At 42.3% G+C, this 12697-nt stretch overlaps 1 protein-coding gene across 1 annotated transcript; it reads right to left on the reverse strand.

Annotated features, from left to right (window-relative positions):
* Window positions 1-2460: 2460 nt before the first annotated feature.
* Window positions 2461-2994, reverse strand: LOC139190980 (uncharacterized). The gene has a single exon (XM_070811475.1). It carries the CDS (start codon window positions 2992-2994, stop codon window positions 2461-2463), a length of 534 nt encoding a protein of 177 aa, XP_070667576.1.
* Between the last annotated feature and the right edge of the window lie 9703 nt (window positions 2995-12697).

The following is a 12697-nucleotide window of genomic DNA, read 5'->3' on the forward strand; positions in this document are numbered from 1 at the left end:
TGAAGTAATCGGTTGCTACCAGTATCCATACGTGCTTGGCAGCCCTGAAAGATGGTGTGATTTTACCGATTACGTCTATGGCCCATCCTCTAAAGGGCCATGGTTTAGTGACCGAATGTAATGACTCGGCCAGGACCCATTGTATAGGACCATGAATCTTACACTGTGTGCACCCTCGTGCGAACTCGATACAATCCTTTAATATTCTAGGCCAAAAATAACCGTGTTGTCGAAGCAACCACCACATTTTACGTCCAGACTGATGAGCTCCGCAAACCCTTTCATGGACTTCTGTGATTGCTTGAGCACCTTCTTGAGGGCCGAGGCATAGCAGTAATAGACCATCCTCACCCTTTTAGTATAACTCGTTTGAAGGAAATTTTGTGAAAAACATGTTCATTTGAGCAACATCTATATAGCATGCAATTAACAATTAAAGGCGGAAACATGCTTGTATGCACTCAAAACAAAACATTACCCATGAAATTCAAAGCCTAGTAGTTAGGTGAACCAAGACTCAACTCAAAACAAAGTGAGTTGAGAAATTTATACCTTTGTTGATTCCTCTTTGCATAAGCAAAGGATAATCACCCAAGAGATAGGGCCTTCATTCCTTGCTTCTTAGCTCCATGGATTTGGATGGAAGAATTGGTTTCTCCAAGTTCTCAAAGTTGAGAACCTCTAAGTCTCCACACCAAGGAAGGATTGATGAAGAAATAAGTGACCTAGAGGAAGTAAGATTGCTAGCTATGTTCCTCTAGGGTGGCCGGCCTTTTAGAGAGCAAAGAGAGCTTTTGTTCTCATCTTTTCTCCCAAAAGAAAACCCTTATGAAGAAAAGGCTATAAAGTCATATTTATACCTACCTTCATTGGAGTGGCAAACTTGTAATAAGTCCAAAACCCACTCCATTATCAATATGGCCGGCCATAGGATGTTATTGGGTTGTTTAGGCCTTTGTGAATATTTAGTCATTATGTTGTCATACAACTTAAGTCAATGGGCTTGATGTTCGAAGCCCATTGGGCCTTAAGGCCCAAAACTAACCCTAGGTCTTTTAACGAACTTTATTCGTTTGATTAATTAACATATTAATTAATCCTTGCCATAAATAATTAAACCATTTAATTATTCTTACTCATCTCCGTTGTTTCTTCAATCTTTACCTTACACAGTGTACGATCCATTAGGTTCCTTTTAGCGAGGCAATGGGCGATTAGAACTCTTTCAAATCGATTGTGAATTGAAACTTACTTTCAATTCTCCCTTTAGTGATTATACACGTTTAGGGCTTCCACAAACCATGAGTGACACCTAGCAGTATGTCATGGTTACCCAAGCTAATCAGAAGAGGTGGAGAACCTATTCAGTTTAGGATTACAATGCAATACGGTCTTTCTCTAATACAATACTCTTGACCACATTGTTTGGATTGATAGTTTATTTATGTCTACTATCCAATGTGATTCATTTACTTATATGATTACCTTGAATGTGATTTGGAATGAGTTCCTAAATCTCATTCATACTCTGGCCAGAGATTCTTAATCATATCATAGAGTATTCTCCCTCAAACGGTTTGAAGGTTAGAGATCCCTTGTTGCGCATTCACTTGCCTCCATGGCTAAGTGGCTTAACCCCAACTATGCCGTGGACACCCTCTGATGGAATGACTTTGACATAGTCAAAGATCAAGGACTTAACCACAAGACAACTATCATGCCTCAGGTCAAAGGACTACTTTGCATTATCCCAACCATGAGTTCTCATGTGACATGAGTATAAGAACTCCTCGTTGATCGTGTTCAGTGGACTCATTCGCTATTGAGCACCTACATGCTTGTCTTGGTGTCAATCACACCAATGACTCGAGACCAGTCACTCTCCATGAGAGAAGACACAGCACGTACAGATCTTAACAGACTGTCAATGCCCAATTGGCAATCCTATGATCATGAACGTTTAGGATATGTATACGAAAGAGAATGGTCTCATAAATCTAACTTGTTTAAATTACATTCTCCTAATTACATATTCCTTGGACTTATCGTTTAAGCATATAACATTTATATGAGACGGCTTAAAACAATAATTTTTGCCCTTGATATTAAACTAGATTAGTTTAACATGTGAAATGTCCATAAAGTATCATCACATGATTGGTTTTAGGGCACATTTCCAACATCGTTTTGATACGTGACATAGTTTGTGGCATGAACTCTTGTCTTGCAACTGTGTTTGCCATTGGGATTGTCAAGATACTGCATAATGGGCTTTCTCCAATCATCTGGTATTGCCTCGACGACGCAAACATCTATAAGGTCTTGTTGGTCTAATAATGAAGGTAAGGACATGACTCTGGTGCGTATCACATTGTCGCATCGGAGGACTTGCTGGTTAACCAAGGTCGGGTATAGCTGTCGTAACACTGGTATTTCAAGGCCTAGCTTGCCCCCCAGGAGTTATGCACCGGAGGCGATTTGAGCCAATTGGTCTGCGTCGGTATTATGGATCCGGGAAATATGTTCAAATGTAATACCATCGAAGGATTCGGCCAAATAGCTGGCAACCATGTGGTAAGGTGTTAGGGTACAACTCATGCATCGAAAAGACCCATTAAGTTGGTTAATCACAAGTTCAGAGTCACCGAGAATGAAGGCACGGGTTGTCCGCAAGTCATGAAGGATGCCAAGGCTGATGATGAGGGCTTCATATTCGGCCTGATTATTTATGCATTCAAAATCCAGCTTGAGCGAAAAATACCAACGATCGTGGTTTGGGGATTGAATGACAATTCCGACGCCAGCCGAGGATGAAGTACTTGAGCCGTCAAAGTGAATCGTCCAGTAGTTATCGCGCGTTTCAACCATGCCGATTTCGACGTCGATGCCCCCAAAACCATAGGGGGAAGGGTGTTGAGCGAGGAAATCAGCCAGTGCCTGGCCTTTGACAGCTTTTTGGGGCACGTATTGCAAGCTAAACTCGGACAACGCCATTGTCCACTTCCCAATTCGGCCTTTTACGATTGGTCAGGTGAGCATGTAGCAGATGACGTCGGTCTAGGCAATGACTTGTATGACCAATGAGAGCATGTAATGTCGAAGCTTGGAGGTGGCGAAAAATACCGCAAGACAGAGTTTCTCAACAGCAGAATAATTGATCTCCGGTTGATTAAGATTTCAACTGAGGTAGAAAATAACCTGCTCTCGTCCAGCATCGTTGTTTTACACGAAAAGGCAGCCGATGGACTCTTTGGCCGCAGAGATATATAGCTTGAGAGGCTTACCGCGTCGGGGTGGGACAAGGATAGGTGGTGTCGTGAGGGAGACTTTGATTTGTGTAAACACCGCCTGATGCTCGTCTTTCCACTCAAATTTATCTGAGTCCTTAAGTTTCAAAAACGTAGAGAACGCTTTCATTTTACCCGTCGAGTTAGCTATAAATCCGTGGAGAAAATTTATCTTACCAAGTAAGGACTGTAGTTGTTTCTTCGTCGTCGGGGGTGGAGCATTGATGATTGCGCATGCTTTATTTTCATCCACTTCAATCCCACGGTGATGCACAAGGAAGCCAAGAAAATTATCGGCTGACACACCGAAGGCACATTTGGCAGGATTCATTTTGAGGTTGTGTTGACGCATATGAAGGAAAGCCTGTCGGAGATCATCCAGATATGTCTGCCAGCGTTTAGATTTAATTACAACATCGTCGATGTAGACTTCGACAATGGTTCCAATTAAATCATGAAATATGGTGTTCATTGCTCGTTGGTATGTGGCGTCGGCGTTCTTGAGGCCGAATGGCATGACAACCCATTCGTAAGTGCCGAGTGCCCCTGGGCAGCGAAAAGCAATCTTGTGCACATCGGCTTCGGCAATGAAAATTTGGTTGTACCCAGCATGTCCATCCATAAAAGATAAGATCGCATGATTCGCCGCAGCATCGATTAACAAATCCGAAATCGGCATTGTATACTCATCTTTGGGAGTTGCCAGATTCAGATTTTTGAAGTTGATACAAATGCGCAATGCACCACTTTTCTTTAAAACATGAACGATATTGGCTAACCATTCAACGTATCGAGCTGTCCGAATGAACCCTGCTTTCAAAAGCCGAACCAGTTCATCCTTGATACCGAGTTGCACTTCGGTCAAGAATCATCGAGGTGGTTGACGGAAAGGTTCACATCCAGGTTTAATACGTAACTCATGTTCGACGAGAGTGCAATCTAAGCCAGGCATTTCATGGTAGCTCTAAGCAAAACAATCTTTGAATTCTTCAAGAAGGGCACGAAGTTCGGTTTTCATAGGTTGGGGAAGTAAAGCACTAATAAATAAAGGTCGTGGGTCATCGGCCGCCCCAACATTAATTTCTTCCAAGGGGTCCTTAACTTGGGGCCGATTGTTTTCAAGCTCGACCGGGGCAGCTTGAATTTTGTCAAGAGATAAGATAGGACCATTATCTCCTTCGGCGAGGAACTCGACGAGGTTAACGCCCGAATTTGGTTGCTTAGATATAGTATGCCAATGAGCCAACAGTCGTTCCATAGTATATGAAACTGCGGCCCGACGTTGTTCTCGATCGGTGTCAAACATCGGGGTTGGGGATAAAGTTAGCTAAACCGAGTCTCGTTGAATCCTGGTGGACAGTTTCGGTGCCAACCTCGATAGCTTTTTGAACAGAAATCTGAGTCGGTCGTCCTTCATCATTGAAACCCTGTAGGGTGATGTAGCCGACGTGGTCATCATAATACCGTGCTTGGATCATGTTAGCTTCGAATGGCTGACTATCGGCCGGGTGAACAATAATCGATTTACCGTCCCAAAAAATGAGCACTTGATACAATGATGAAGGAATACAGCTGGTTTGATGAATCCAGTCGCGACCGAGCAGTGCATTATACTTGGTCTTGGAGTCGACGATAAAAAAGGCGGTCATGTGATTACGGCCGGCAAAGTTTACAGCTAAAGGAAACACCCCTTTGGTGTAGGATTTGTCTCCGATGAAACTGCTCATTGTGATCCCGGAGGGAATAAGTTCGTCATTGGAACGACGTAATGCCTTCATGATGTTTACAAGCATGATATTAACAGTGGCTCCATAATGAACAAAAACTTTGGAGACTGGATACCCTTCGATATGGGCCGTTACGTACAATGGCTTCAAATGATGAAGTTTGGCCGATGAGGAGCGAGGAAACAATTCAGCCAAAGCTACCTTAAGATTGTCATCTTTTGTTGTCAACTCGACTTCAGCAATGGTTACAAAATCAATGTGACCGGCTTCCTCGGCAACTACGTCGCCATCAAGGAAATTTGGTTGAGCTGTGCTCGACTGAAAATCAGAGGGTAAAACATGGACCATACTGATTTCCATGTTATCCAGAACTGACGGGCGCATCAGGTTACGATCATCTTCTTCAGCCTCTTCTCTTTCTTGGTCACCGACTGCGGCATCCGCTTCCGTCAGAGTTGTACCAAGAGACTCCTCTGCTCATTCTTCAATAGCCAGTTGGTTCTGCGTAGGTGCCTCAAGTGGGTCTAAGATCAGAAGTGTGCCTGGGATTGGTGCCAGGATACGAGCTTGCTCTTGGTACATTATATGGGCATCCCTGGTGTCGAGATAGGCATCCAACCGTGTGACTTATGTTATCTCATCGGCCGTAAGGCCGAAAAAGGAAACAACCGAAAAGACTTCGAAATGGTATCGTAAATACTGAATGTCCTCCAATGAGAAAGGAAAGTCGGCTGCATCGATATCAGTGTATGGGTCGACTTCAAAACCAAGGACTCGATCTTCTCGTATGTGCTGAAACCTAGCTTTCAATCCTGGATCTGAGGTCTTCTGAATAATTCGCTCGGCATCCGGGCAAGTTAGGACGAGATCGATTGTATCTTGACATGCTTTCGGTAAACCATATAGATCGTTGGCCGAATGTTTTTTATGAAACTCTCGCATATATTCCAAGGCCTCCCCGAGGAATGGTGGATGTAAATTTCGTCGAATTTTAATCAAAGGTGCTTGTGTGATTGGCGGGGGTAGTTTGCTTTCAGCTTCTTGCTTGAAATTCTCGAAGCGTACCTTCATCTCCCCGGGCCGCAGAAGAAGTTTGATCCGTTTATCAGCCTCCTCAAACGTGGTTTCGACATCTCGATTGACCAGCCGTTACCCTAGAACCAGCTCTGTCATAATCGTTAGAGATGGTCGTTCATCGTTATTGGCAACTATTTCCTTCGGCCGCCATTTAGGGACCGAAGTTTCTTGAGCTGCCCGTCGGTGGGCCATGCAATCTATTCTTTGGTGCCGACGTTTCTGGAATTTGGACAGTGCAGTGTAGACACCTTTCGAAGAGTGATATGTATACCAACGTTGGTCTCGAGGTTCGAGAGGTTTGAAAGTTTTTTGGCTCTGCGATGATTCTGAGCTGCTAGAATTACGTATGTAATAATCTTCGTCATAAAATGGAGCATCAAAATCGAGGCGCTGTCTGACTGAAGATGTCTCTTCAACCCGTACTTTAGGACCGAGCCTATCAAAAACCCCTTAATGTTGGCCTGCGTTGAGCACCTTTTGCTGTGTTGCGGCTGTAGGTTGTTCCATTATAGGCGGAGAGGACTTTTCCTTTGGCTCGGTGTTCACATTTGCTTTACATTTGCTGCATAAAACTACCGACCCACTGTCTTCATCAGTGTTGTAATCTATCATGGGCTTGACAATAGCAGGTCCCGTTAGAGCTGTAGGTGGTTTGTTTGAACGAAAATCAGCATTGAAACGTGACCGAGAATTCTGATTCAGAGAAAGTTGCGGTGTAGCGACCTCTCCTTTCCCTTTTCCTTTGTCCCTAGGTAGGCGAGCATCTACCATATTTACTGTTGCCGTGGGGAATGGGTCGGTATCAACACTCATCTTCTTCTCCGAAAATCTGAGTTTGCCGTTATCAATCCAGCTTTGGATGTTGTCTCGAAACACGACGCAATTATTTGTCGTATGTTTGCTTGAATTATGGTATTTGCAATATATCTTTCCTTTAAGCTCGTCGGCCTTGGGAATGGTATGCCCAGGCCGAAGTTTGATGATCTTCGCTGATAGCAATTGATCAAAAATTGCATCGGCCTTTGTAATATCAAAAGTATAAACTTTTGACGTTTTCATTGTTTCTTCAGGGGCCGAGCGGGTTTTAACTTCCTTAGAGTCAATTTGAGTCAGTGCCTTGCAAACGTATGGCTTATCTATGATTATCTCGGCTGAATCCACGCTAACACATTCACCTTCGACCGATGCATAACTGACAGTGGGATTTTTGTAGATCGTCCCTCTGGACGGAGCTTTCGAGATCTTCTCTTCACGGAGCAAATATTCATATTGCTCGACATGCTGGGCTAGTTCATACATATCCTGAAAGTTTGCCCCCAAGAATTTCTTTTTGTATTCTACGTCAAGACCATTCAGAGCAAGTCTGACGAATTTGACTTCAGGGAGAGGTACTCGGCACCAATTCCTGGCTGATTTAAATCTAGTAAGATAATCCATTGGTGACTCGTCAGATGCTTGAGCCATCCTTGCTAACGAGGATACTGACACTTCCATCCCTGGCCGATAAAACTGCTCATGAAATTTCTCGACCAACTCCTCCCAGCTCTGGACAGAATTCGGTGGGAGGTTGATATACCAAGCAAATGCTGAACCGGTCAGCAAAAAGTTGAACAGTCGCAGCTTGTGAAAGTCGCTATTGACATCTCCGCATTGCGCGGTGAAACGAGCCACATGTTCCAACGAGGATAAGGATGATTCTCCGGCGAAAAGGCTAAAATCTGAGATTTTGAAACCTCTAGGGTATTCGAACTGTTCCACATAAGCTGGATACGGATGTATAAATTTAGGGAACTTCGGCCCTTTCTTCATGGCCGAATCGATCATCCGTTGGACCTCGGTCATATCGACGGGTGTTGCTTCCACTCTCTGGTCGGATCTGTCTGACCTACTATTTGATCCTCCTCATTTTCCAAGTTAATTGGTTTGAGCCGAACAAGGGTTGACTCAGCCGGTGCAATTGGTAATAGATTATTTTTTGGTGGCAAGTGCTGGGCAAGATCGAAAGACCTACCGTCGCTGACCTTACTAACCAGTATTTCGAGTAATCTGGTTTGTGCCTCACTAGTATTGCGTATCACGTCATGAAGTTTATCGATTCCTCGACTAAACGTCTGTTCAACCGTCTGAGATTGCTCGTCAAGTCGTTTTTTAAGAAACGATCTTGTTGGTGGATCAGTTCCCTCGCCACCATCCTTGTCACAATCCTCCAATATCCCTTCATTGAGAACGCAGGTGTTCCTGTTAGGGACTTCAAGACTGCGAAACTGACTGCCGAGATTAACTTCCCTTTCTCGATGAGTCGCGCTTGTGGACTCAGGTGTCACGGCGCTAATGGGATTCTGCGCCTGCGGCACACTTTGTCCTATATTCTGAATTGGCAAATCGGTTGTTGACTTTCCCATAGCTGTTTTCTTTTTTACCGATCGCATTTCAATTGGCATGAACTTCGTAGTTTAGCACTGGGTCCCACTGGGCGTGCCAAAATGTTGACCCTAAAAACTACCAAGCCTACGTGGCGCGCAGGCCGAGTAATCTATAAGCTAACTACGTCCTTCGATGAATAAGGGCCGTGCCAACTCGTCGACCGAGCTTGGTCGAGGAGTAAATTTGTTAATGTTGAGTTGGGTGCGCGGTTAACTTCTGCATCTCACGATTGCGACCGAGGAAGGAACACGTCTCGGCCTCTTGGGTTCTCGAACCTGAAGACAAGGCTACTATTCTTACAAAGTTCACGAATCGTCGTCGTCGGATTCGGTTACAGTGATGTTATTCGTCAGAGTAAACTCACGCCGAATCGCCACCAAAGTGTAAGGGCATAAATACTCAAAGAGAATATAAGTCTTAATAGTGAACGTGGTTCGGCCGTTTGAATGCCGAACTCTAAATCCCACTTGAGAGTATCCAATCATAAAATAACTCGGCGTGCAATGTGCCGAGCTCAGTAAACTATAACACCTCACTTCGCCGAAAAGGCTAATGAGATGACCTCAATCAATAAGGATTCGGAAATCCTTCTCGACCGAGACTTGGATAGGTAACCAACCGTCCTTGCCGCAGTGCTGTTGATGCCAACAGAAGATGCTACGAGATCGGCTAATTCTATGGCGACAGAGCTATCTATGGCGACTTAAGATATCACCGGTTGCTTTCACAGTGCTGTTGATGCCAACGGAAGATGTGTCAGCGAAAAGAGAAAATAAAAATCTCAAAGTTATTGAGAGAATTTGCGCAGGGCAGTTGTGTGTTGAATTGGAAGGGCCTCGAACGATGTACAGCCTCCTCTATTTATAGCACCGGATACCTTCAAGGTCGAGTTAAAAACCTACCCCGATTAGGACTTCTTCTCCTGATCAAACACTAACTCGACCAGTCCTATTTTCACTATAATTGTGAACCTAGTCCTTTATTGAGCCGGATTCACTTCCGGGTTATTAATCTTGCCGAGACTCCTCATTGCACCAAGATTCGACTCGTCATGCAGCATGACTTAACCGACCCAGGTTTGGAAGCCCACGACCTAACCAATCCAGAACTAAACGATCCCTGCTAACCCTGTCGTAAGGCCTTCTGGGCCGAGAATAATTCTACACTCGGCCCAAACTGATATTTTGTGCCCAAACAGGTTGACTTGGAAGAAACCATCTTTGACATAGTCTTGGTTGCAATTAATTCAAAGATTGCTAGCTGCAACTAAATGGTGATTCAATGTTTGGACATAATATGGGTTTCCAAAACCATTATTAAGATAGTCTTGATAATATATGTCTGAAACTATGAATCACAAGACATGTAAGTTGTAGAGATCCATCCATCAAGAATCTTAGCAAGCTAGTGGGAGCTCTAAGCGTCTTATAAGAGAAAGATCAAATCGTTTGATTTCTCATAAAGATGTAAATGAATCTTTTGTTTACTAGGTTTACAAAAGATTAGTGGGAGTTAATCATGTTCCTAAATTTGAATATATATATATATATATACACATATATGATATATTAATTTTGGAAATGAAAAGAATACTTCTTCGTTAAAGTTATGACTTTAAACATTCTATAACAATAGAATGTATATGGGAGACATAGTCTATAAACATGGGATGGAAATCTATAATGATAGAATTCAGGATATAATTGGATTATATCAAGCCCTAATGATAGACAAAAGATGCTAGCAAGTTTCTCATATGATGATAAACTTCAAATCAAAAGGACAACTCTAGTGAGACTAGGAAGTTGCTCTTCTCAAAGCGAACGTACCCTTTTGACTCCTAAAGAAACATAATGCATAAATAGAATCCTTTATGCATACGCAGAAAGGTGATTTACGTATTTCATATTATATGAAAAACATTGGTATGAGTTGTACTTAGAACGGTACAAGACGATATCAGTGCAAGCCCAGGATCAGAACCATGGCAACTGTCAAGTGAGTCCTTAAGTATTTAAGAAATACTAAAGGATATATTCCTCAAAGAATGAGAAAGAATTAGAGTAACGTAATGGAAGCGTAAATGTATAAGATTATGAGTCTAATCCATCATTGGATGTTTCTTCATTATGAATGAAGAGATAATCATATATCCTTTTATTATGACTAAAGAGATATTTGGATGGAAACATTAAAAGTAATGACTTTAGTGTGTTCCATTGTGAATGCAAAATATATTGCCATGTACAAGCTTACAACAATGTTGTTTGGATGAGAAAGTTCATTCATAAACTCTCTATTCGGTTCCAACCAGAAAGTGTCTCTAGTGTATCAACACTACGACACTAATGGGGCGATAGCTCAAGCTAGGGAATCAAGGTCTCATCAAGATCCGAACTCAAATGAAAGACTAAACCACAAGATTGAGAATCATGTATAATGGTGACGTCGTTATTCTCAAGGTTGCTTCTATGAATAACATATAGATATCCATTGTCTAGGCCTACTACTCAACCATTTTTGAAATGACTACAGAAGAGGTATAATCATTGATGACCAAGCTGATTGGCTCTAGTGCAAGTAGGAGATTGTTGGAAATGTGTCCTAAAACCAATCATATGATGATACTTTACGGACATTTCACATGTTAAACTAATATAGTTTAATATAAATGGCAAAGTTATTGTTTGAAGCCGTTTCATATAAATGTTATACGCTTAAACGATAAGTCCAAGGAATATGTAATTGGGAGAATGCGATCTAAAGAAGTTCGATTCATGAGACCATTCTCTTTCGTATACATATCCTCAACGTTCCTGATCATAGGATTGCCAATTGGGCATTGACAGTCCGTTAAGATCAGTACATGCTATGTCTTCTCTTAGGGAGAGTGACTAGTCTCGAGTCATTGGTGTGACTGACACCAAGACAAGCATGTAGGTGCTTAATAGAGAATGAGTCCACTGAACACGATCAACAAGGAGTTCTCATACTCATGTCACACGAGAACTCATGGTTGGGATAATGCAAAGTAGTCCTTTGACATGAGGCATCATAGCTGTCTTGTGGTTAGGTCCTTGATCTTTGATTATGTCAAAGTCACTCCGTCAGAGGGTGTCCACGGCATAGTTAGGGTTAAGCCACTTAGCCATGGAGGCAAGTGAATGCGCAACAAAGGATCTCTAACCTTTAAACCGTTTGAGGGAGAATACTCTATGATATGATTAAGAATCTCTGGCCAGAGTATGAATGAGATTTAGGAAATCGTTCCAAATCACATTCAAGGTAATCATATAAGAAATAGAATCACATTGGATAGTAGACATGAATAAACTATCAAAGTGTCACTCATGGTTTGTGGAAGCCCTAAACATGTATAATCACTAAAGGGAGAATTGAAAGTAAGTTTCAATTCACAATCGATTTGAAAGAGTTCTAATTGCCCACTGCCTCGCTAAAAGAAACCTAATAGATCGTACACCGTGTAAGGTAGAGATTGAAGAAACAACAGAGATGAGTAAGGATAATTAAATGGTTTAATTATTTATGGCAAGGATTAATTAATATGTTAATTAATCAAACGAATAAAGTTCTTTAAAGACCTCGGATTAGTTTTGGGCCTCAAGGCCCAATGGGCTTCGAACGTCAAGCCCATTGACTTAAGTTGTATGACAACTTAATGACTAATAATTCACAAAGGCCCAAACAGCCCAATAAAACCCTATGGCCGGCCATATTGATAAAGGAGTGGGTTTTGGAGTTATTACAAGTTTGCCACTCCAATGAAAGTAGGTATAAATATGACTTTATAGCCTTTTATTCATTAGGGTTTCTTTTGGAGAAAAGATGAGAACACAAGCTCCCTTTTCTCTCTAGGAGGTCGGCCACCCTAGAGGATTTTAGCTAGCAATCTTACTTCCTCTAGGTCACTCATCTCTTCTTCAAGTCCTTCCTTGGTGTGGAGACTTAGAGGTTCTCAACTTTGGGAACTTGGAGAATCCTTTCAACCATCTTCATCCAAGAAATCCATGGAGCTAAGAAGCAAGGAATGAAGGCCCTCTCCTTGGGTGATTAGCCTTTGCTTATGCAAAGAGGAATCAACAAAGGTATAAAATTTCTCAACTCACTTTCTTCTTGAGTTGATTCTTGGTTCACATAACTACTAGGCTTTGAATTTCATGG

The sequence above is a fragment of the Malus domestica genome, chromosome 13 (genome assembly GCF_042453785.1).
Source record: "Malus domestica chromosome 13, GDT2T_hap1".
Classification (NCBI taxonomy): Eukaryota; Viridiplantae; Streptophyta; class Magnoliopsida; order Rosales; family Rosaceae; genus Malus; species Malus domestica.